At 42.3% G+C, this 26357-nt stretch overlaps 1 protein-coding gene and 2 long non-coding RNA genes across 4 annotated transcripts in view; 2 read left to right on the forward strand and 1 right to left on the reverse strand.

Annotated features, from left to right (window-relative positions):
* LOC113610105 (uncharacterized) overlaps positions 1-12956 on the forward strand; it is a 34590-nt gene extending 21634 nt beyond the window's left edge. Inside the window, exons 3-4 of one of the 2 annotated variants that reach the window (XR_003428951.1) lie at positions 9469-9615; positions 10921-12956. This is a non-coding gene — a long non-coding RNA (uncharacterized LOC113610105). The remainder of the gene's footprint in view (positions 1-9468; positions 9616-10920) is intronic. The other variant, XR_003428952.1, reaches the window with a different exon arrangement.
* Positions 12957-22042: 9086 nt separating this feature from the next.
* Positions 22043-24437, forward strand: LOC113610191 (alpha/beta hydrolase domain-containing protein 17B-like). The gene is made up of 2 exons (XM_027088097.1): positions 22043-23681; positions 23732-24437. Exons 1-2 carry the CDS (start codon positions 23187-23189, stop codon positions 24101-24103), a joined length of 867 nt encoding a protein of 288 aa, XP_026943898.1. The 5' UTR covers positions 22043-23186; the 3' UTR covers positions 24104-24437.
* Positions 23765-26357, reverse strand: part of LOC113610192 (uncharacterized) — a 27104-nt gene continuing 24511 nt past the window's right edge. The window contains exon 3 of the long non-coding RNA XR_003428990.1: positions 23765-23843. This is a non-coding gene — a long non-coding RNA (uncharacterized LOC113610192). The remainder of the gene's footprint in view (positions 23844-26357) is intronic.

Raw genomic sequence — 26357 nt, forward strand, 5'->3', positions numbered from 1 at the left:
ACAACGTGAATTCTCACTTTCCAAGGCAGTTATTCCATATCTTTCCTCTCTTCCCAAATCTGCGTTCTGGTCCACCCAACTTTGGTCTCATACTTTGTTAGGGAAGTGGAAGCATTTGACATCTTCCCATCACCAAGTCTACAAACCTACCGGGAGTTGAACTCATATCTTCTGTTTTCTTTCCAGTCACAATGCTGCCTTCATAAGCATTTTAAATCTCTCTGCTCCAATCAAAGGTCAAGTCCTCCACCTGTGCTCTGGACCCATCTCCATGGCCATCTCAAAGATTATATGCCTGAGTTTATCAACCTTCCCTCTCTCCTGACCATCACTTTCCCTTCCTCTATTGGATCCTTCCCATCAGCACATAATTGTGTCCTAATACCTCCCATCTTTTAAAATACAGTTGACCCTTGAACAACATGGGGGTTAGGGGTGTGGACCATCTTTGCATTAAAAAATCTGAGTATAACTTAAGATCCGTGCTTGGTATCCTCTGTTCCTCCATATCTGTGGTTCCACATGCACGTTGGATTCAACCAACTGTGGATTGTTGAAAATATTTCCTATTGAAAAGTAACCTGTATAATTGGACCCGCACAGTTCAAACCCATGTTGTTCAAGGGTCAACTGCATATCCTTCCTTGACTCTATGTATATATCATTCCATTCTCTGCTCCCGGTTCATGGCAAAACTTGTGGGTTTCCATTTTCAGCACTCCGGAGAAAGCTGCTCTTGTGTTCTGGTAACAGATGACATCCATCTTGCCGAATTTTGTGGTTACTTCTCTGTTCTCATCTTCCTTTTCCTCCCAGCGGCCTCCACGAAGTCAACCTTTCCCCTCCGTTTCTGTGACCCCCCAAACTCTTGATTTTCCTCTACCTCACTAATTGCTCTTGAGATTATATCCAGCTCTTCACCCTCCCCCCTTTCTTTCAATGTTTATCATACTATAATTATCTTGCTTATTTTTTTTTATATACTAGCTTATTCTCAGTCTTTTTTAACATTCACAACAATGTAAATTTCTTTGAGACAGGAATTTAGTTTTTGTTGTCTGTACTGTTCAATGGGCACATAGTACGTACTCAATAAATGTCTTTTGAAAGATAATCATGACATGTTTCCCAGACCTTTTATCATCCAGGTCACCTTTCTCCCAGTGCCCTCAAGTTGGTCACTATTCCTCTAAAAATATGGCCCCGTTTGGAGGCCCATATGAGCATAATTACTTTGGACCCTGACAAAGATTCACTCCTTGATCTAATTCTAGTCTGGCTCCTCTGAACCCTCTTCTCAACCAGGCCCTGACCTGTGGGCTTCCGTGTTCATCTCTGCTTAGTCTAGTTTTAGCAAGGATTCTGCCGTGTCAGTTTAGTGACAGTCCCCCATCCTTGATTTCTGAGCAAATTCCTTATCTCCCCACACTCAATATCTTACCACCCTGGTCTGCCTTTAGCAAAAATTTTGTAGAGTTGGTTTAGCCAGAATCCCCCTTACCCCTGATGTTCCTTCTTAGTAATTTTCCATCCTCTGACCCTGCTCCTTGGCTATAAATCTCCACTTGTTGTGTTCAGAGTTGAGCCCAATCTCTCTCCCCCTCACTACAAAACCCCACTGTATTAGTCCCCATTACATAAAGTCTGCCTTATCACCTTTAACACGTATCATGAAAAAAAAAAAAAATAACAACCCTACAGTTCTATTAATACAGCCAAAAATCACTGCAGGTCTTGGGCAGCCATATCCAAGGCTGTCCATTGAAGGACATGTAAATAGTGCCCCCTGGAGTTGTGCAACTTGGTGGTTCCCTGTATTATTACATTGTTGACCAGCACTAAGTGGGGGGAGTTAACTGCATTTTCAATTTTTTTTTTCATAGACATGCTATTAGGTCATTTTCCCTCCTTTCTGGGTATAGTTTTTTCTGTCCTTTTTTTTTTTTTTTTAATTTCTTGGATAGAAAGGAAATCTTCATACTTCTTCCTAGTAGGAGGAGTTTTAGTCCATCCTTGAGATCCACTGAGTTTGGAATCTTGCTTTTGTCATTCAGCATATTAATTATATGTTACCTGAAATGTTTATAAGTCTGCTTTATCCACCGTCATCAAAACATTGAGCAGGATAGAGTCAAGGGTAGAGACCTGTGACACATCAGTAGAGACCTTCCCTCAGACTGATATGAATAAAAGATCAATCCTCTTTAGGCATTCCTTAGCATATTATCATCTGTGGTACAGTTAGTTCTCAAATAGGCAGAAAACAAGAATGTTTCAGAATAAAAAACAGTCCAGTTGATTCACATGTGGAAGCAGCATTGGACCCAAGGCTTTTAGGTTTTTAGGTTTTAGTTCTTATCTCTGGTACTTACTAGATCTATGAACTTGTATTACCCAGTCAAATTCTCTTGAATGCAGTGTACCTTATCTGTAAAATGGGGATTAAGTGATTTTGAATCTAGTTACAGGGTGCCGGATGAGTGAATCTCTTGAGGTACAATAGACCTCTCGAGTCTATACTTCTGTGACTCCCACTGGGATGGGGTCCTTCTCATGAATGTAGCGGCCTTGTAGCATCTGCTTTATTGTCATTTATAACAGTGAAGCATTGGGGGGAAATTCCCAATAGCCACCAATAAAATATAGACTATGGTATAGACACAATAGGCTGTTTTGAAAAATGGGCCATTTTGTAGTAATGAAAAATTATGTTTTAGAAGGATTCTTAAAGCTGTGAAGAAATAAGTGACAATAAGTGACAAATATTATTTATATGTATAAAATGATCCCAGAACAATGTGGATGGAAGGAAGCATATGAAATTGTCAAAAGAGGTTATTTTGGACATTAGGATTATTAATGATTTTTTCCATTCACTTTACTTAGCTCTACATTACATATTCTGGAAGAATAAAACTAGAAAGCGTTTTGAGATACCTAATATATGCATAAAAAGTCATAAATGTTTATGCCCTTTAACGATATGAATTCCATTCTGGGTATTCAGTCTAAGGAAATAATTTAAATTACAGAATATACTGCATACAAAGATGTTAACGTGATGTTTTTTATAATAGTGTAAAATTGGAAACAGTCTAACAATATAGGAATGATTAGTTAAGAACACATCATCTAACTGAAACCAAAGGCAGACTTTTTAAATTGTGTGTATAAAGTCTATAATAACAAAAGATTATGAAGTAATGTTCAGCGAGACAGTAGAATAAAATTATATTCTTATTACAACTATATTATTTTTTACAAGGCCAAAAATAATGCACTAATTATCTAGAATACAGGAGGTGATTGTTGCCAGTGGTGAGACTCAGGGTAATTGTAACTGTTATTTTGACTTTTATACGCTTTCCAAATAGAAGCATTTATTATTTGTGTAAATAGTAAAAAAAAAAAAAGAAAAAAAAGTATAATTATTTTAAAGTAAAAAGTAGCTGCTCTAGGGCAGGGAGACTGATGAGCTGAGCCTATCTCTTTCTGGGAGACTCCCAGGGTTGGGTGGAGACAAGAATGATAATCTGCTGTCCTTATTCAAGGGCCCCAGGACTCCACCCCCAGAGCAGGGGCTCCCTGGCCCCAGTCGCTGGTTGTCAGGTGGAACACACTCCCTCCCAGCCAGACGCAGCCTGGGCCCTGAAGGTCTAGCCCTGGACGTGGGTCTCTCCTGTGGCTGCTTGAAATGCTCAGAGAGATGTGGAGGGGGCCTTCTATCACTCATTACCCGGCCTGCTCCAACCAGAAAAATCCTCACTTCCATCACTGTCACCCTCTCCTACTTCTACTCCATGGGGCACTTTTGGTAACGATGGTGATGCTGGTGGATGATAATATCTTACCAAGTCCCTCCGACACACCAGTCCTATTATGTAGAGCCTTTCTGTGAATCCTTGCAATGAGGTCTGTACCACCTTGAGAGATACATACAGTTATCCTCACTTTACAGATCAGGAGATTTGGAGAGATTAAGCCGTTTTCTCAAGCTCATACAACTACTAAATGGTAGATCCACTTAGTGTTGACTATTCCCAGTTCGTGCTCTTACCCACCGTCTTGATGTAGGTTGAACGCCCAGCCTGTGCTCTAAGCCATACTGTTTCCCATCCTCCTGCAGGGGCCACCCCACTATTTCAGCTGGCGATGGCTTTCCTTTTTGTGTGTGTTTGTTTTGTCTGACGCTCAATTCTTTTTTGAGTTTTTGGAGTTACAAAGCAAAACCAAATTGTGCTTATTAGAAAACAAGTTTCCCAAACCACATAAATAAGTGATTCTAAAAGGAAATTTTTCAACCATTTATGACATTTGCCTTTACTCCGATTTTTTTTTCTTTTGGCTTTCTTTTTTTATGTCCTTCTCCAAGCATCCTTCTTCCCCCAACTTCCCGAGATGTGACGCAGCAAATTCAGTAACCTGTGTGTGTGTGTATCATAGGTTCCCATTAGTGCCCTCCCCCAGTGGCATTTATATGATGAAATTGAAGCTGTATAGATAAAAGTCATAAGGCTCCAGTGCACAACCAAAATATAAACTTGTGAAGTTGCATAGATTTGTGGTTGCCTATGTAGGTGTTGCATCGTGGGTAAGAATGTGCCTGACTTTTCTCTGTATCAGCCTACAGTGCCCAATACAGGGCCTGGCACCTCATGTGACGCAATTAAAGCTCTCTGAATAAATGAATGAAGGAGAGAACAAATGAAAGTTTCCCATTTTTTTTCACGGCTTGAGGGATCGTAGTTCCCCAACCAGGGATAAAACCCGTGCCCCCTACAGTGGAAGTGATGAATCCTAACCACTGGACCTCCAAGGAATTCCCAACAAATGGATGTTTTAATGACAGCACATATGGCTTCAGTTTCTTCATCTGTAAAACAATTATGATTTTATTCTCGTCTATGAGAATGAGAGCTCTGAAGCATGGGGAATAGACTGTATTCTAGCACCCAACAAACACACTGCCTGGCAGACAGGATATACGCAATAAAGGTGAGTTGTCGGAAGTGAATTCCCCGAGACTCCTAGTGGGGATCTGAGAATGGCCGAAGCAAGGCCTAAACGTGCCCTGCCTATTTCTTAGAGAAGGACATTTTGCTGTTAAATGACTGAAATGGATTGTGTTATCTGCCACTTTTGCAGAGTCTGTGTGCAAATTATACGCCTGAGGCTCTAGGAAGTGGTCCCCAAGAGTTGGAAGCATTCGGTGTCCTAGGGTAGCCCCAGGCCAGGCCCTCAGGGAGCTATAAGGGAAACCAGGATCCTCCACTCCCCCTGGGCTTCAAGACCATAAAACTCGGTCAGACCCAGACCCAGCTTCCTTTGGAGAACTGAGGCTGGAACCACCCTGGGATTCTGCTCCTCTCTACTGAGCACCTGCTAAGGGGGAGGAACTGGAATGGGCTGCTGCTGCTTTTCAGGCAAAAGCTCCTTTAATTGCTGTAAGGAATCCAGGAGGGTAAAAGGACTGGAGGGGTTCCGACAGGGTTTCTCATTTCTCTGGGGGAAGACTCGCCTGCCTTCCCACCTGCCTGGAATCTACAGCTCTGAATAGTCTTTCAAAGAGCCTCCCTTTCCAGCGCTTTTCCCTCCTTCCCCGTCTCATTTTCCCTCCTCCTCCCTCTCTCCGCAGCCTCCTTACCCACCGCGGCACCTACACAGAGTCCTCTCTCAAACAGCATCTTTGAATCAAAAACTGAATGAGCCCCTCCTTGCCCTCCCCTCCTCTCCCTGCCCCAAAGTCTCTCTCCCTCTCTCCCCTCCACACACACATTTCCCTTCTGCCACCCCTTCACCACCATCCAACACAGCAGCTTCCGGAAGCTAGTAGAGTCGTTATCTTATTTTGCTCCCATATCTGGGGATCCCTGAATGCTGCGGGCCGCCAGGTGGGAGGAGGGCCCCCGGAAAAAAGATGGGTCCTTGGAATGGGTCCTTCCTCAAAAGTGCCTTGCAACCAATCCATGTCTCTGCCACCGATTTTCCAGAGTGAGAGAGGGATTCCACCTCCAGCTTTGTCGACATCCCTTCCATGTCCACCTAGTAGAGTGGCCCACCCAGCTGTACGCTTGGCCTGTCTTGTTTCCATGGAGCCCAGCTGGGCCTCCGTGTGACTCCCATTCTCCCAAGCATCTTGGTGGAGTTGGCAGCGAGTGGCAGGCTGGGGTGCTGGAGGACCTGGCTGCCAGGGGAACATCCATTTCTAGGAGGGGAAATCCCATTGAGTGGGACCCCCTGCCCTGGGTTGCACCCCTCTGTCTGCAGGTGAAGCCAGGTCAACACAGGTCAGAGTTGTCTAGGAGGGTCATGGGCCGCTAAGGATGTGGGTGGAAGCAAGGAGGGGTGGCCCCACCCATTTTAGTGCTAGGGCTGGGATGCTCCCAGATTAATCACAGGTGTATGAGCCTAAGGTCTTCTGAGCACTGGGACCTGGAGTTCTCTATCTCTCCCCACTCCCCTCCCTTCTCTATCTGACTCACCGGAGCTTTCTACAGTCCTGCCAGGCTCCCCAATCTCAGGAGCTGCAGCAAGGGATGGCTTTCCCTGGGCTTTGCCACATCTTTCTATTACATTTGCATTGTTTCTGCACCTCCCCCCAGTGACCCTGCCTTTGCCCCTACCTAATTATGATGATAAGAACTGCAACAAAAATAAGCTAGTATCCCATGGCCGCTGAGCACGCACGTCCGGAGCCTGTGCTCCGCAACGGGAGAGGCCACAGCAGTGAGAGGCCCGTGTACCGCAAAAAAAAAAAAAAAAGCTAGTATCTATTGAGTGTATCAAACTTATTAAACCTTATTAACTCTTCCAACCACGTGGAGTAAGAATTATCATCTGCATCTTCTGGTTGGAGGAATGGAGGCTTAGAAAAGTCAAGAAACTTGTCCACACCATCACCCAGCTGGTGAGCGGCTCCCTAGAACTCGTGCCTCAGCCACTCCTGCCCACGAGGGCCAGCTTCGCAGTCTGGCTCCCTTTTGACAACTTCTCCCCAACCAGCCCTGTGTTCCATCCATCAGTCCTCCCAATCAGCAAGTGTCTACAAACCCCAGTCGGGGCCTGGGCCCCTGGAGGGGCTCAAAAGGCAGGAAAGCCATAGCCCCTGCCCTGGAGTTACTGAGGAGACAGGACAAAAACAGAGAAATTCACACACAACCCCTGGCTGACCCCTGCCAAGCCACTTCCCTTCTCTGAGCCTCGGTCTCCTTACCTGCAAAATGAGCGGGTTGCACCGGAAGGCTGCAAGTACGCAATCCTACTCATCTCTGATCACCTGAGTGCACCCCACTTAATTAGAAGGTGGGAACACTGAGGCCCAGGGATTAGGGCCATACCAGAAAAAAGCTGGAGCAAAGTCAGAAAAGAAAATCACAAGATTTGACCCTTAGAAGAAAATGGCTTTGTTATTAAGAATAGGACTAACACTCAAGAATGATCCCAGTGAGGGCCCAGAGCGGGTAGATGGGGGGGCGCGTCTACTGCTCCATCCTTTTGTATCTGACAAAGCCCGAGAGAGCGTCAGCCTGGTGTGGGTTTCCCCTTAGTTCTTGGGCGCTCAAGGAAAAGTAAGCCGGTTGCTTCTGATCCTTTCATTTCCAGGGTACCGCAGGGTGCCCGGAGAGCAGAGAGGCTCCAAATGAGGCATTTCTAAGCCTTTTTCTTAGGAGCAAGAAATGGTGTTTGAGTGTGGAGGAGTGACCGGGTTGAGGCACCTCCAGGTTTGGAGATGAGGGGACTGACCCGAACTGGAGGCTGCCTTTCCTTCAGGGCATCTGGGTAGGAACACACGCAGCTCGCAGCGTGGTTGCTTCCCCCGCCATCCTACAGCAGCGGTGGCAGAGCGAGATTCAAGCTCGTCTTTTCACTGCCGATCCAGCCCCGTCTTCAATACCAGGGCATGATGCTCAGACTGCAATTATGGCTCCACAGTCAGAAGTCCATCTTTGTTCCGCCTCTGAAAGAAGGTCCCTATAAATCACAGTATAGACAAAGTGAGATAAGGACTGTGGTAGGCTGAACAATGGCTCTCCAAAGAGATCCCTGGAACCTATGCATGCAACTTTATAGGGGGCTAGGGACTGGCAGGTGTGATCAGCGAAGGACCTTGAGATGGGGAGATTAGCCTGCATTATCCAGGTGGCCCTAAATATCATCCCAAGGGTCCTTAAGGACAGAGGCAAGAAGGTAAAAGGGGAAGCAGGAGATATGAGGATGGGAGCAAGAGGGTGTGTGCGTGGCGGGGGGAAGGGGTCAGGAGACGAACATGGGTAGCCTCCAGGAGCTCACCTGGAGGAAACATTCCAAAGCCTCCAGGACTCCTCCAGGTGAACATTTTGATTTTGGTCCAGTGAAACTGACTTCAGACTCCTGGTCTCCAGAACTCCAGTAAGAGAATCAATCTGGGTTGTTTTAAGTCACCAATATGTGGGCATTTGTTAGAGCAGCTACAGGAAGCTTATACAAATGCTATTTACCCACTGATGAGAATAAACTAAAGCATTTCAAATGTATCTCTTCAGATGGAAATAATTCATGGTAATTCATTGTAAGCAGAAACCGTGATGGCTTCTCTTGGCCGGTTCTTGGATATTTGGATTAAAAATCATTTTAAGTTAGTGGTTAAAGCCCAGACTATACCCTACCAGACCTGGCAAGGCCTAATTTTATATTGGTGATATGCAACTTTTGTTTACGTATTTGAAAGTAAGTTTTAAAATCTCTCTATCAGACTTCTACTAATGCAGACTGCCCTCCCCTCAGTGCATCTAGGAAGGAAGTATACTTTAGTGTATAGGACACAAAGACTAATATACTAAGAAAGGAGGAAAGAAGTAGCAAGTTAATTGCCCTTACTTATGTGTTCACTTCCATCCTGGTGAAGAATTATTTGTTCAGTTCTGTCTGGAATGGAGGTGTCTACTTAGAAATATGTATCTTTTGGGCAGTAATGTATCATATGCATGATATAACTAGCTGATAATTCTAGATGTTATAACAAGGCAAACGCACAAACCTTTAGCTTTGGGACCAGACGTGTAACTAAAAAGAAAATTCATGGTTTGCTAATATTATTCTCCGAGAAGGAGATAGCATGTGGATTTCAGCTTTTCAGTATGTCTTGGATGTGTTTGTGCTTTTGTGTAATTGTTATTCACAAAGATGATGTTTAGCACACATATTATCCGATTGGAATTATCACCGACTATACAAATTACTATCTGGAATAATGGCTGTGTTGATAGTAATCCTTTTGCTGATGAACGTGGGCTTGAACAAAAAATACAAAAATCTAATCAGCACAGGCTAAGGTGCAAGTCATGCCGTAACAGGGAAGAAATTTTGTATCCTATTACAAGTTAATCAGTAAAGGAATGTTGCCTATAAGCTTACATTATGCATAATGGCCCGTCTCTGGGAACTCTGTCTCCCAGGTAATGAGCATTAAGCTAAAATACCTTTGTTTAGCTCACAGGAAACATCCTGACCAGACCCACCAGTGAATGACTACAAGAAAGAAGAAACTAGCACATTCCCACCAAAGTCTGCCTGGAACCAGGACTTTACCCCCTCCCCTTTTAGTATAGAAGAAGCCTGAATTCTAATTCGGAGAAGGTAGTTCTTTGCGACACTAGTCCCCCATCTTCTCCGTCTACTGGCTTTCCTAGTAAAGTCGCTATTCCTTGCCTCAACAACTTGTCTCTCAGTTTATCATCCCATCCTGGGGTGCACAGCACGAGCTTGGACTCAGTAACGATGCTATCATGAGGTATTAACCCGCTTGCTTTCCAAAGCAGCTAGTAAGTATTCACCGGTGCTCACTGAATAGTGAGTTAAGGACAGGGACAATCATTAGATACTTTGAATGGTCTTTACCATTATTTCCTGGTGACAGGATTGCCAGCTTTGTGGAGGCACCATGGTGGGGCTCAAAGAAGTATCATCTGCTCTACCTTCCAGAACAACCATAGCAACCTAAATATAAAACATGGAATATAAATCAACTACTTCTGTTCTAATCATTCCGACATGGAATTGGAAGACAGTTGGAGACGTCACTGAAGAGTAGATGTGAGGCTTGAACCAGACCTTAAAAGAGAGAAAGAAATGATCAAATGAGAGGTAGACATGGGGGGTGTACCTGAGGCCTGCAGTTGGATCCTGCCATAAACAGCTTGCATGCTGTTGAAGTAAATTTGGGGTCTCATTAAATATCTTCTTTTTTTTTATAAATTTATTTTTATTTATTTTTGGCTGCGTTGGGTCTTTGTTGCTGCACGCAGGCTTTCTCTAGTTGCGGTGAGCGGGGGCTACTCTTCGTCGCGGTGCGCGGGCTTCTCATGGTGGTGGCTTCTCTTGTTGCGGAGCACGGGCTCTAGGTGTGCAGGCTTCAGTAGTTGTGGCGCATGGGCTCAGTAGTTGTGGTGCACAGGCTCAGTTGCTCCGCGGCATGTGGGATCTTCCCGGACCAGGGCTCGAATCCCTGTCCACTGCATTGGCAGGCGGATTCTTAACCACTGCGCCACCAGGAAAGCCCTAAATATCTTCTTTATGTTATCCTCAGGTAAAGTATATATAAACACTGCCAGATACTTTTTTTTTAAGGCCCAGCTGCTATTGCTTGTAGGTGGGCATTGATGCGCACACAGAATGCCCGGGTGTGGTGCTGAGCTGTCATCCCGCCACTCCTGCTTTCCAAGGCAGAGAAGCGCCACTACAGTGTGTTCTGTTACAGCCCAGACTGGTACTAACCTACAGGGGGTACATTTTAGGATTTGGTCTCTGTGTTTTGTTTGGGGTTTGTGGTAATTTGGGATGAGTGTCCTCATGGACTGTTTTACATGATATGGTTCAGAACCTGTTGTCTGACCTATCCTGGTCAGTTTCAGCCCAGGATGTGACTTTTGTCTCCCCCTCTAGATTGTGGACCCCAGGACCACATCTCACTCTTCTGCTACATCCTCTTCCACACCTTGCCTGGTGCCAGGCCCAGAGGGATGCACCCTAAACCTGAATCAAATTGCAAAGCCTAACAGATGCCAGTGGAAGGATTTGGTGGGATTTAATAGCAACCTATGAACTTGGGAAGCTAGAGAGTAAGGGAGAATGAGTCTTTCCTATTATTCAAATTGTCAGAGTTGCTTTCCTTCCATATTCTTGTGTTGAAATCACTGCTAGAAACCTTTCTTGTCTAAAACAGGTAAGTAACCACCTTCAAACAGCCAGGGCATCTCTCTAAAGCTGCCAGGACCATATGTAGAGTTTTAATGGCAACAGGCCACTGATACCTTTTTCTTCCATTCCACCTGGGGAAAAATCCCCCAAGCCTACTTTACTCTGAGGCCAATGGACAGATATGCGAAGGTCCACCTGTCAGTGTGGGCTGCTGGAGGGAGGATGTGGCTACTGAGTGTCTCAGAGCTGACTGCACGGAAGACAGCCCAGGCCTGGCTCTCTCATCACACATAGGAGCAGGACAGGTCTGCCCATCCAGCCTGAGCCTCCCTGTGTGGCATCGCCAAGCTGGGGGCTATTTCCTCCCTTGCAGACCTGGAAGCAGTGAGTCTGACAGTGACAGCAATCTGCCCTGACAATCAGGTATGAACACAGGTGGGAAGACCGAAACACCTGCCCCTTCCCATGAGTACTGGGGCAGACGTGCAGCAGTGACGCCCCTTCCAGAAGCAAGGACACCTTCTTACCCCTTTGGTGACATTTGCCTCTTGTAGAAGGGGCACTGCCCCGGGAAGGGCACATGCCTTAGATCATATAGTCGCAGGCAGTGGGGGACTCTTGGTCTGTGGCTCTAACCCACAGCTTTGCCCATTGGGCCACACCACCCCGCTACTGCCTGTCACCTGTGCTATCATCAGCTCCAACTGCTCTATCTAGAAAGTGCTTCTCTCTCATTCTCGCTTTTCTTTTTTTGTTCCCTGGGTCTATTTGTTTTTGTTGTTTCTTATTTTGTTCCAGGCACCCTTGTTGGGGAAGTAGACCAGGGAGGCCCCAGATACCTGGGCTGGGTGGACTGCTATCTCTGGTCGACACATCTGCCTGCAGGGCTCGCTCCTCCCTCACAGCTGGCAGCTGCCCACCGGGAGATGGCTGCGGCTTGGAATCTGCAGCGGCCCAGCTGAGGGCTGGCTCCCCGCCCCTGCAGGTGGTGGAGATGACGCCTCTGGAGTGCCAAGCCTCCCCCACATCACCCCAACACACGCAGGGCCCTACAGCCCATTTCTTCTCTCCTCCTGTGGTTTCTTCTTGCTGCTGTTTGGTCAAGAAGAGAGGAAAGACCCCGAGGCTGCACCCTGTTATTAGGCGACAGTCATTTACATCCTCGAGCTCTAAGTCAGGGGTCAGGAATGAACCCAAAAGTAGGCATCGCTGGGGAGAACTGAGCACACCTGCTCGGTTTGGGCAGGGCAGGCGGAGGTGGTCGTGGAGCCCAAGACCCTTCCCGTCCGCCTCCCGTGCCTCAGTTTTCCCATCTGAACCATCTTCTCCAAAACAACTTACTGCTCTCAGAGCAGAAAAATTGGAAGAACCTGAAATATTTAAAGAAAGAAATCACCCACAATTCTGCCATTAATATCTTGCTGTTTTCATCTATCTTTTTTATATAACTGAATCACCCTGCCTATGCAATGATGGAGCCTGTTTTTAAACAACAACCTTTCCATGATGAACAAGTCATACATGTTCATTATGGAACATTCAGAAAATTCAAACACAAAGAAGGAAAATGACTTTTTGTTGCTCCCTTGAGAAATAACGAACAGTAATGTTTTGATGTTGTCTTTCTGGTCTTTTTAATAAGCATGATATACCAAAAGGAAAAATAACGCACAGTATTCACACTTTCCATACTTTTGGGCAAATTTTCCTTTTTCCCTTAACTCAGCGTGAATAATTTTTATATTATTATATGTTCTTTTGCCTCATTTATGATGACAGAACATACAGATGTGCTCTATTTTATTTAACCAATCTCTATTGTTAGTCCTTTGGTTTGGTTCCAATTTTTCCCCATCAATAACTGGGCTAATTGTAGCTAAATGTTTCCCCCAGTTCTGTATTAACACCTCTGAATACCCCAGGCCTGGCACCCTCATAGATTATGGGGAGATCGTGCCTGATAACATGTCTGAAATTACTTTGAGAAATATGTACATTGCTGCACATCTGTGAAGGGTTATTGTTTGTCAGTTAATTCAGGGAGTAGGTGGTGTTGGTGGAAATAGTGCATGTATTAAGCAAAGAATAATCATAAAATCAGACACTTAACATGGTACTTCCCGTGTGCCAGGTACTGTTCCAAGAGCTTCACATTATTTTTAACGTGCTTAATTCTTAAAACAACCCTGTGAGGTGAGTACTATTAATTGACCTACATTTAATTTTTTAATTTATTTTACTGAAGTATAGTTGATTTACAAGGCTGTGTTAATTTCTGCTGTACAGCAAAGCGATTCAGGTATATAGAGATATGTTCTTTTCCATTCTGGTTTATCACAGGATAAACAACTATTGAATATAATTCCCTGTGCTATACAATAGGACCTTGTTGTTTATCCATCCTATATATAATAGTTTGCATCTGCTAATCCCAAACTCCCACTCCATCCCTCCCCCACCCCACCCCCCCTTGGCAACCACAAGTCTGTTCTCTATGTCTGTGAGTCTGTTTCTGTTTCACAGATAAGTTCATTCGTGTCATATTTTAGATTCCACATATAAGTGATATCATATGATATTTGTCTTTCTCTTTCTGACTTACTTTACTTAGTACGATAATCTCTAGGTCCATCCAGGTTGCTGCAAATGGCATTATTTCATTCTTTTTATGGCTGAGTAGTATTCCATTGTATATATGTACCACATCTTCTTGATCCATTCCTCTGCTGATGGACATTTAGGCTGTTTCCACATCTTGGCTATTGTGAACAGTGCTGCTATGAACATAGAGGTCCACGTATCTTTTTGAATTATAGTTTTGTCTGGATATATGCCCAGGAGTGGGGTTGTTGGATCATAGGGCAACTCTATTTTTAGGTTTTTGTAGAAACTCCATACTCTTCTCCACGGTGGCTGCATAAATTTACATTCCCACCAACAATATAGGAAGATTCCTTTTTCTCCACACTCTCCCTAGCATTTGTTATTCGTATTTTTTCATGATGGCCATTCTGACCAGTGTGGGGTGGTCCCTCATTATAGTTTTAATTTTCAAAATCAAAATCTCTAATAATTAGAGATGTTGAGTATCTTTGCATGTGCCTGTTGGCCCTCTGTATGTCTTTGGAAAAATGTCTATTTAGGCTTTCTGCCCATTTTTCAATTGGGTTGTTTGTTTCTTTGTTGTTGAGTTGTATGAGCTTAATTAACTTGGCTTTTAGACGAGGAAATTGAGGCACAGAGGGGTTGAGTGTCTTGCCCAAGGTCACAGAACTAGGAAGTGGTGGAGCTGGGATTCTAAGCCAGTCTGGCTTCCAAGTCTCTGCATGTAACCCTCTGTTAAGAAGCCAGTCCCCCTGAGTGTGGGCAACTGGGAAATGGGGGGTAGTGGTAGGGTAGGTATGAACCATGATTTTAGTGCACCCATGGAGTCCCACGTGATGGTAATAGGCACCTGACCCAGCATACCTTAAGGGAGCTCATCAGCCTTCAGGCTCTGCCTCAAAGATCAGAGCACTTGGATAACAGCACAGAAGTGATTATTCAAAACGAGATGTTATCTTTTAAGGGACACTCTATATGTAGGAATAAAATGACGTGATGTGTTTTGTTTGCTTCTAAATAACGCTGGTTGGGGGCAGGGTGGGAGGGTGCATAATGAACAGATGGAGTGTAAGTAATGCAAAATCAGCTGTGAGTTGAATTTGTTGAAGCTGAGTGGTCTGACTGACTGGTGGGTCTATGGGGGCTCTCTCTTCTCTTGTATTTGCCGGAAATTTGCCATGCTAAAACATTTTAAAAACATCTCAAGTCATTAGATAGTTCATGAATGATATTTGAGGGGATATTCCAACCCACAGCGTAAAGTCTTTCTTTCTTTCTTTCTCGCTTTCTTTCTTTCTTTCCCCCGGTATTGATCAGTTTGCAGAAACATCCTCAAAGGGTCCAGCTCTTCACTGAGAATGTATAGAATGAGAGTTAGAGGTTTGTTCATTCATTCAAGAACTATATCTTCATCTTGAGCACAGGGATGAGCTGTGAGGGATATGGCTGAGTTTGGGAGAAAATATACACAAAGGAAACGTTAACCACACAAGGGAAGCATTCAGCAAATGTCTCAAACCTTAGCAGAAGCTAAGAGGGTAAGGGAGGAGGGTGTGGGTTGTGTCCCCCTGCCCAGGGCTTAGAGTTCCTGAGGGAGGGACAGCTGAGCCCGGAGCCTGGAGAGCTCTCTTTTTCCTCACTCCCATCCTTCCCAGCTGAGTGCCCTAGGACTCAGGACTGAACAAGGGGTCAGCACTCTACATTTTGCAAAGGGAGATTTAACTTTTCAGCTGGCTGAACCAAAGCAAGAAAGCACCTCTCTTTCAACACCATCTCTTATCCTTATATGGTGGCAAACGTTCTGACAAATCTGGCTGCTGTGTATTTTTTCAGTGACTTAATTTGCCAGGAGGGCTAGCGTGTGTGTATGGTATGTACGTAATCTACTCCAAAATGGAGTTTACATTATAAGAGATAGATTAATACAGAACAAAGCCCCCCAGAAGGTGAGGTGGGCCGGGCCTACGGACAATGAACTAGTGGAAGAAACATCTGTGTGCTCCGGAAGATCCTAGGTCTCTTAGGATCACATGCTCATCTTCTACCAATGAAAGCTCAATGAGGTTCCACCCTCCCCCACTCCCTCGTCCTGCCTTCTCCCTCCCTTGAAAGAGAGTGTTTAGTTTCCGAATTAACTCACTCTGGACTACGCCAGGATTTAGGGCAAAACAGAAAACTGAGATCCGGAGCTCTGTAATTAGGCCTCCTCGTGGATTTCAAGCAGGGCCGATCTGTGAATATGCCTGAATTTTCCGGTCTGGAGGCAGCAGGAGAGGGCTGATCAGACGCGGCTAGTGAGGCCCCCAGTTTTCCTGATCTGCCCCCGCTGTTGTGGCATATGACCACAGCTCAAGAGCTGGGTCACCGCAGCCTCCTGCCCACGCCTGCGCAGTTGGCCTGGGGTGCTGACAGCACTGCTCCGTAGGGGAGGGAAAGGGAAAGGTGAGCCGGGAGGAGGGCATGCCAGGAGTCAGGCTCTCTGTGGATTAGAGGAGCTGCCCGGAGGGCCCGTTGGAGGCAGAGCCCAAGGGTACTAGGCGCAGAGTAATTGGGGTCCTGCGGTCCTGAGTTAATTTCCATCTTTCACAGACGGGCACACACGTTGGAATAGACAAGACAGAAATTTAAGCTGTCACTGCTCCCAACCAATCCTAAGAAGCAAGACTGAAAGGGGGCAAAAGCTCAATTTCTCAAAAGCTGTCTACCAGGGCAGAGACCTATGCCTGGAACAAGGCACCCCCCAAAGTGATGCAGCCTGGGGTTTCTTCACTGATGGGCAGGCACTCACTTTTCCTGGGCACAGAAGTTTTCGTGGCACCCATAATTCCACTACCTGGATTCTTCCAGTTTTTACATGGAACGGCCTTTTCCCCCCCTTATTCTTGGCTTTAAAGACTCCTCCCAAATTTCACCAGTCTGCTAGGAGTTTTTTTTTTTTTTTTTTTTTTTTTGTTTTCGGGGGCCTCTCCCTTTTTTGGCCTCTCCCGTTGAGGAGCACCGGCTCCGGACGTGCAGGCTCAGTGGCCATGGCTCACGGGTCCAGCTGCTCCGCGGCATGTGGGATCTTCCCGGACCGGGGCACGAACCCATGTCCCCTGCATCGGCAGGCGGACTCTCAACCACTGCGCCACCAGGGAAGCCCTAGGAGTTCATTTTTACCGGTGAGATCTGTTCTCTTGCTTACGTGAAAAGGACCAAAACTATTTCCTGATGACAAGGCCAAATAGCTGTAGCTTGAGTCTGTTATCTCAAACCTGAATGTAACCTGAGGTGCATTCATTTTAAAAAAATGCCAAGTAAGGAATGAGGTTCTCCCAACTTACTGCACTGGTCAGATGCAACCTGGAGAATTATGTTAACTTCTGCATTTCACCTTTAAGAGAAATGTTGGCTATTTTATAATACTTCCAGAGGAGAGATCAAGAACTATGTCCCAAAAGGACTGTTCAGGAATGACAAGTCTGTGGAAGATAAAACTGAAGGGGACAGGAGAACCAGCTCCAAAGCAGTGAAGGACAATGTTGGCACAAAAAAGCAGAACCAGGGCAAAGGGTGGGGGAGGGATATGCTGGGAGACAGATTTTGACTTTATAGCAGCCAGAGCCTTCTAATAATTAGGCTATTTAAACATGGGAAGGGCTCAGGGAGGTAGTGAGTCAAGGCCTAGTCAGACAGTAGCCAAGCAGTGGCTGGACAGCCACTCCTAGGAGAAGTGCTACAGGGGGACTCCTGCATTGGGCAGGAAAGATTCTGTTATTTTATAACTCTCTGAAATGTAGGTCCTATACATCATAAATTAGATTAGGGGATAGACTACAAAATTTCAGTGGCTTCTTAAAAACATTTAGAGTTTTGTTTATAGAAATGAAGAATGAATGAAAGTAAAAAAATGAAAACCATGGGTCATTTTTGTAGGCTCCTTTCAGCATTTTGATTTCATGTGTGTTTGTGTTCCTCTTAATTTCAGATCCTGTTTTCTTTCTTTGACTTCTACCTATATGTCCTTATATTCTCTCTATCTCTCCTTTTACACAGAAGATTTTCATTTATTCCATGGGTGGTAGGTCTTTGGATCATATTGGAGGAATTTAAGGTCTGGTTATTTGGAAATGATTAGAGTAAAAAATCTATAATATCTTACCTAGCCTGGTGAGTGTTTCTTTGTACTTTTTCTCTCTTCTCCAACCACATCTTTTGGTCAAGACCACGTTTGTGTTTACGAAAAATCATTAGTGCTCATAATATTACAAGTAAAGGAAAAGAAAGTAGAATTGCCAGAAGGATTCCGGAGGAATACACATGCAAGTACAACCAAACTAATCTTGAAAAAAAAAAAAAGAAAAAGAAAAGAAAGAAATAATAAGGACTCTCCATAAAACTAGAATTGCATACACCATAATTACAATAATTGACATAATGCTGGGAAAATGACACTCATCGATTAAAACTGAAAAGTTCAGAAAGAGACTCAAATCAATATATAATGAAAGTCCCATTTAAAATCTGTAAGAAAAAAGGTGACTTTCATGAAATGATTAACTCTTTGGAAAAGAAGAGGGTCACCCCAAATTTCATAAATAAAACCATGGAAGACACCTGAAACATTGTAAATCAACTATACTTCAATAAAAAAATAATAAAAAAATAATAAAACCATGGAAGTACTGGGGAAAAGTATAGGTGAACATTTATATATTCTTTGGGGAAAAGACTTAAAAACAAAAAAACACCTAAGAAAGTACCTGAAATAAAAAATATTGATACATTTAATTTTAAAATGTCTGTGCCTCAAAACCACAATAAACCATATAGGCAAATAGCAAAACAAAAAGGAAAGTATTAACAACATACATGAATAAAAGTTAATGTCATAATATATAAAAAGCTCTTACTAATCAATAAGATTAGGAGCATTGTCTCAATGGAGGACAGAGCAAAGCATGAGAATATAAATCAACTCAGAAGAAACACAAGTGTCCAATGAACATGTGGCAATTGAATCTTGAACTGATGGCAAATTAAAGCTATGAGATGCTATTTTTTTTTTTTTTTTTTTTTGTCTATCCATTGGACAACATACTTTTGTTTAATGTAAACATTTAGCATTGACTTCAGTTTGGGAAACAAGACATTCTCATATACTGATGTGTGTGAATTGATGCAACCTTTTGGGCAGCATACTTGGCAATATATCTCAGAAACCTTGAAAATATTCAGTCCTCTTTGACAAAGGAAGTCCACTTAGAAGAATTTTTTTCTAAAGAAATCACTAGGGCTGTATGCTAAGGGTCAGCTGTAGGAATGTTTGTATTGAGCAGAAACTAGAACCAATCTAAATGTCCAATGGTCCAATAGTGACCATTTAATCAATGTTGATATGTCCTATGTAGCCATTAAAAATGTTGTAGAAGACAATAAGTGCTGGAGAGGGTGTGGAGAAAAGGGAACCCTCCTACACTGTTGGTGGGAATGTAAATTGGTGCAGCCACTATGGAGAATGGTATGGAGGTTCCTCAAAAAACTGAAACTAGAGTTGCCCTATGATCCAGCAATCCCAGTCCTGGGCATGTATCCTGACAAAACTATAATTCAAAAAGATACATGCACCCTTATGTTCATAGCGGCACTATTCACAATAGCCAAGATATGGAAACAGCCTAAATGTCCAACGACAGATGAATAGATAAAGAAGATGTGGTATATATATATATATATATATATATATATATATATATATATATACACACAAAGGAATACTACTCAGCCGTAAAAAAGAATGAAATAATGCCATTCGCAGCAACATGGATGGACCTAGAGATTATCATACTAAGTGAAGTAAGTCAGAAAGAGAAAGACAAATATCATATGATATCAGTTATCTGCAGAATCTAAAATACAACACAAATGAATTTATCTATGAAACAGAAACACACAGATGTAGACAACAAACTTGTGGTGGTCAAGGGGGAGGCAGCTGGGGGAGGGATGGAGTGGGAGTTTGGGATTAGCAGATGCAAACTCTTATATATAGGGTGGATAAACAACAAGGTCCTATTGTATAGCACGGGGAACTATATTCAATATACTAAGATAAGTCATAATGGGAAATAATATGAAAAAGAATGTATATATATATATGTATAACTGAATCACTTTGCTGTAGAGCAGAAATTAATACAACGTTGTAAATTAACTATACTTCAATAAAATTTTTAAAAAGTGCTGTGAAAGAACATGGAAAGATGTTCATAGTGTATGTTTCTGTATATTTCTGTTGCTGTTGTTGAAATAACTGTCATTTATTCATTTTGTTCAAGTTGGTTTGTTTTTTAAAAAATGGTGTACACTTTGAGTAAAAGAAGCGAGATTTAGTCTGGAAGCTTAAAGGACTGGAGCAGAATTATGGCTGCAGGGTGCCTTGGGTCTCAAACCATCCTCCTGGATACAACCGCAAAGCACTCAGCCTCTGGCCTGGAGAACTTCTGGCCACACACTGTGTTTTGCAAGCTCTGTGTTGGTGTTACATTGTGCACCAGGGGTGGAAGAATGGACTAAGGGTGAAGTGGAGCAGCTGGCAGCCCTCTTGGGAACTCCTCCCTGTCAGGTGGCTTCTGTTCCATGTCCTCCAAGCCTGGAGCTGTGCAAGGCCCTGGACGGTTAATCAAGTCAAATCCAAGAGCTGTCTCACCCTCTGGCTTATAGTAAACATGCCTTCAGGCACAAGTGCCCAAGAGCTGGACAGTGATGCCGGAGCAGGCACTGGGGAGCCAGCATCTTTTAGGAGAGACTCTTTGTTTTCCCCTCTCTTCCCCTTCCCTCCTCACCCCTCCCCTCTTCAGCCCTTTCCTCTTCTCCCCCGCTTCCCCTTTCCTTCCCATCCCCTTCTATATCCTCCTTTAGGGATAGGCCTGAGGCTAATACAGTTTGGGAGAGGAGAACCTCTTTAAGAAAACAAGTACACAATTATGAAATCAAATTCAAGTACAGGACCTTGAAAGGGTTCTGTCTCAGTGAGAGGCCTGAACTTAAGCTTCATAGGCTTCATGGTAAATCCACCTTTAATCCTGAATCTGGTTTTTATTGTTTGCATGGACTTCCTTTTAGCTTGTATTATGTATGTTTTCCTAAACTACGTTAAATATTGTTTTACATTTTTTTTTTTTTTTTTTTTTTTAGCGGTACGCGGGCCCCTCACTGTCGTGGTCTCTCCCGTTGCGGAGCACAGGCTCCGGACGCGCAGGCTCAGCGGCCATGGCTCACGGGCCCAGCCGCTCCGCGGCATGTGGAATCTTCCCGGACTGGGGAACGAACCCACGTCCCCTGCATCGGCAGGCGGACTCTCAACCACTGAGCCACCAGGGAAACCCTGTTTTACATATTTTTAAGCTTTATGTAAATACCATTTATGTAAATGGTATTCTCCGTGAAATTTTTATACAGATTGTTTTTCTTACTCAACATTACATTTGGGAAATTTATCCATATTGATACGCATAACTTTAGTTTCTTTTAATTGCTATATTCCATCACGTGACTCAGAATGTATCTACTCTCCTGCTGCAGTTTTTCAGTAAAAACAGCAGATTATAAAACAAAAGCAGGTTGTAAATGCGCGTGCGCGCACACACACACACACACTGCAGAGCAAGTAAATAAGTGTCATTTGTTGTAAGACTAGAATAGAACTAGGTCTATATGATATAGACAGCATTTCAATTCAGCAGGCAAAAATGGACTACTTAATAAATTGTATTGAGAGAATTGGCTATATGTAGACAAAATAAATAAAAGCAAATCTCTAACTTACATGATACACAAAATTATAATTTAGATGAATTAAAAACCTGAACCCTCAGAATACAAATTTTAAAGTATTAGGGAAAAAAGTATAGGAAATATCATTATGATCCCATGGAAAGGGGAACCCTAAATAAGTCATGGAAAGCAAAACTCATATAGTAAAAGACCGAGCAATTTAAATTAAATTACTGAATAAATATCATCTAAGTTGTAAAAAAAGGAACTATATAATAAAAAATACCCTAACATAGAAAATAAACTTATGGTTACCAAAGAGGAAAGGCAGGGGAAGGGATAAATTAGGAGTTTGGGATTAAAATGTACATGCTACTGTATATAAAATAGATAACCAACAAGGGCCTACTGTACAGTGCAGGGAACTATATTCAATATCTTGTAATAACCTATAACAGAAAAGAATCTGGAAAAAAATATATATGTATAATTGAATCATTTTGCTGTACGTCTGAAACTAACACAACATTGTAAATCAACTATATTTCAATAAAAGTTTTTAAAAAAAATACCAAAATTTTTTTTAAAAGACACCCCAAACAACATGAAAGACAAGCTGAAGACTGGGAGAAAAATTTGCAACTTATGTAAAAAAGAATGAATATAACAGATATATGTGGGGAAAAAAAAACAAGCACCCTTTAGAAAAATGAGCAAAGGATATGAATAGGCAATTCATAAAAGAGGAAAAACATGTAACAAGACGCTCAAACACAGTTTTTATCAGGCAACTACTAATGAAAAAGTTGAAGGATGCTGTTTTACACCTAATGTACTGACCACTTGGAAATGTCTGGTAGGTGAAGGGTCACTGAGACTGCTGGGAAGTGGGAACTTCTCGATTCCAGTTTCATACTCCAAGATGATGCAGCCCCTTGAGAGGCAACGTGGGCATAACCTTGGATCCACAATTCCTTCTTGTAGGAATTTAGAATCTTGAAATATGGAAAAGACACATAAGACATTTACTGCAACATTGTTGGAGTTAGAGAAAAATTGTTAACAATCCTAAGTATCCACTGAAAGGAGAGGATAATAAGTAAAATACGGTATAGCCATACAATGGAATACTATTCAGCAGTTAAAACAAATTCACTTGATCAATATATTAACACGATTAGATTTCCAAAACACTTATAGTATGATGCCTTTTATGTAAATGCAACACACAAATACATCAACATATTGTACGATTATAAGATTCTGGAAGGAAGCACACCAAACTCCCAAGAGTGGTTGGTCACTTGGACAGAAGGAAAGGTCAGGGATTTTTGAGAGGTGGTCAATGAGAAATTTAGTTTTATATATGATGCTCTAATTTTGTTTAAAAGGTGCGTGCATTTATGTAGTTCTTGTTCAATTAAAATAATTTAAAAGATAAAAGATTAGAAGGATGTATGTTCACAGTGATAACTCTTGGAATGAAATTATAAATTTTACCTTGTTCTTTTTTCTTATCTATGTTTCCTAAAATGTCCACAATGTTTGCCCATCACATTTGTAATAAGAAACCAATTATTGGGAGAAGCCGCTCCCGATAGCGTCTGGGTTTTTGAGAAGATTCTCTGTTGGTTCGGTGAAGGGGAGAGAAGATGAATAATCTTTCATTTAGTGAGCTATGTTGCCTCTGCTGCTGTCCACCTTGTCCAGGGAAAATTGCTTCAAAATTAGCATTTTTGACACCTGACCCAACTTACGCGCTGATGTGTGATGAAAGTGGAAGCCGCTGGACGTTACGCCTATCAGAACGAGCAGACTGGCAATATTCTTCTAGAGAAAAAGATGCTATTGAGTGTTTCACGACTAGAACCAGTAAAGGCAACAGAATTGCCTGCATGTTTGTGCGTTGCTCACCCAATGCCAAATACACTTCACTCTTTTCACACGGAAATGCTGTTGATCTTGGTCAGATGAGTGGCTTTTACGTAGGACTGGGATCACGGATTAATTGTAATATATTCTCATGTGATTATTCTGGATATGGTGCAAGTTCTGGGAAACCAACAGAGAAGAACCTCTATGCAGACATAGAAGCTTCTTGGCTTGCTCTTAGGACAAGATATGGCATTCGCCCTGAAAATGTGATTATATAAGGCCATATATATATATACATGTGATTATATATGGCCATATATATATATATGGCCAAAGTATAGGGACAGTACCATCTGTGGATCTTGCTGCTTGGTATGAGAGCTCTGCTGTTATTCTTCATTCTCCTTTGACCTCAGGAATGTCAGTCGCTTTTCCTGAAACCAAGAAGACCTACTGTTTTGATGCATTCCCAAACATCGACAAAATCTCTAAGATTACCTCTCCAGTATTAATAATTCATGGGACTGGAGATGAAGTCATTGACTTTTCACATGACCTCGCATTGTTTGAGCGTCGCCAAAGACCTGTGGAGCCTCTGTGGGTTGAAGGGGCAGGTCACAATGATGTGGAACTTTATGGACAGTATCTTGAAAGATTGAAACAGTTTGTGTCACAGGAACTGGTAAATTTGTAAAATATTCTGAAGATTTGCATACTGGGGTTTCTTTCTTGCTGAACTGCACTCTTTGGTAAATAACATAAAACCTGAAGGTTTTGTTTGCAAATCATGTCAGTTGCCTTCATAAATGTACAGGTAATGATTTGTTAACAGACTTAATGAAGGTTTTAATTACCAAACTAGAAACTGCAAATAACAGTATCACGCAGTCAGGCTGTGTAATTTATATTTTTTCTGTGACTTTTTTTTTAAACATCAAGATGAGTACTGTATGAAATTTTAATTCTATAAGATCAAATGCTATGAAAGTATTGCCAAATGCTTTTGCATATCAGAAACAAATTTATAAATTTTTTTTTTTTTTTTTTTTTTGGCGGTACGCGGGCCTCTCACTGTTGTGGCCTCTCCCGTTGCGGAGCACAGGCTCCGGATGCGCAGGCTCAGCGGCCATGGCTCATGGGCCCAGCCGCTCCGCGGCATGTGGGATCTTCCCAGACTGGGGCACGAACCCGCGTCCCCTGCATCGGCAGGCGTACTCTCAACCACTGTGCCACCAGGGAAGCCCTATAAATATTTTTAAAACATCTCAATGTACTAAATCTTATCCTGGTATACAAATGTAATATTCTTTCAATAAAAAGCTGTGTATCTAAGTATGAAAACATGCAAGTTCACTAAAGATGACCTAAACCCTGTTGTACAGGGATAGAGATTTAAAGGTTATTTTATTGTAAAATACATTGAATTTTCTGTATTCTGTGGTTATCAAACATTTTCTCCTTTAAAAAAAATGATGTCTTAATTTTTATGCCATTTGTTAATTTACCCACTAGTTACCTTGTAAACGAGAACTCACAATAGCACTGAACTTTAACTAGTTTTGATTTAAAAGTTTGGTACTGTGAGGCAACAACTTAAATTTTTCATTTTAGTCATTTAAAAGGCATTTAGAGCTTCAAGAATAATTTTGTACGCAATGTTGTTTTAAATTCTGACTAATCTCGTAGAAATGCAATACTGTCACTATTAGAAATCCTGAAATTCTATTAGATGTTCTTTAAGACCACACACAGACTGGCTATTTGATCCCTTTTCACTTTGACTCTTTTTAAGAATAGGACCTGTTGTTTTGGATTACCACCTGAGAATTTCCTGGATTTACTCCTGGATGCAGGAGATAAGAAAATGTTTAATTCATAACTTTTATATTAACGAATGTAGTGCAAAAAATAAAGCTCACACAAAAACTAAGTTGCCTTTCCTTGAATGAATCCTGCTTGAATAAAACAATGAAAGAAAAATAAAATGAATGGTATGTAATCTAATTCGTAAATGAATGATTATTGAAATAATGCACACTGTGGATATATTTTAAGACCTTATGTAGTTTTAATTGTTCTGCTTGTTCTGTGGTTATGTCTAAGACTATAGTGTATGATTCTCTTCAAAGTATATCAAGTATTGTGAATGCTTTAGTTCAGATGTGTCAAATTAACAGTAAAACAATAATATGCCACTCAAAAAAAAAAAAAAAAGAAACCAGTTATTCGTCAAGGATTGCTGGAAGTTCAAAAATTCTTAAAAAGTTAAGAATATACCCTTATATTCTTTAAATATACACTTTTAAATATACCCTCCCTGTCCCACCCCACAACTTAAATACATAGCACTGTGTTTGGGAAGAGTGGCAGGTTTTAATGCAAAATTAGGTAATTCCCCAAAGTCTGGAAGTATAGAAAAAGGTTCTGGGAATCGTTTAGCTTGGTTCAGGGGGTTCTAGGCAAAGGGCTCTTGTTTTTTACTCACCGATGTTCCATTAACCAGGACACTCCAGGGACTTGACTTAAGATTTACTGACAATAAATATTTAACTACAGTTAAACTTAGCTACTTTCTGGGAGTGAGTTTTCTCAGCTGGCTGAGAGTTTTCATCTCTTTTACATTTTTCCATTGTAATGATTTGGAGTAGAAAAATTTCTAGAATGTTTTACGTACTTTTCTGCCTTCTTAAACAGAACAGAGTATCTAGTTTCAGTTTTCCCAACTTTGCTCTTTCTAAAGGTTGCCACATGGCACACTTATCAGGATCTGTCTATAGCAACACCCTCTTTCCTGCTAATGGCTGTAGAAGTTAACTTCTTGGAATTGTTTGTAAAATAATCAGTGTGCGGTGCTCACACTAAGAGGATTCCCTAAGATAAAAGAACACACAAACTTTATGGCATCTATTTTGGCTGTTTCACACACACCCTTTTACTCCCCCCCCCCC

Source organism: Aethalodelphis obliquidens, unplaced genomic scaffold, assembly GCF_003676395.1.
Source record: "Aethalodelphis obliquidens isolate GAN/ISIS:26980383/991018 unplaced genomic scaffold, ASM367639v1 scaffold61, whole genome shotgun sequence".
Taxonomy (NCBI): domain Eukaryota; kingdom Metazoa; phylum Chordata; class Mammalia; order Artiodactyla; family Delphinidae; genus Aethalodelphis; species Aethalodelphis obliquidens.

Excerpts from the sequence above, each read along its gene's own strand:
- LOC113610191 (XM_027088097.1), top strand. The coding sequence starts at position 23,187 with ATGAATAATCTTTCATTTAGTGAGCTATGTTGCCTCTGCTGCTGTCCA. Across the intron at positions 23,682-23,731 it reads TTCGCCCTGAAAATGTGATT|ATATATGGCCAAAGTATAGG; the intron begins ATATAAGGCCAT and ends GGCCATATATAT.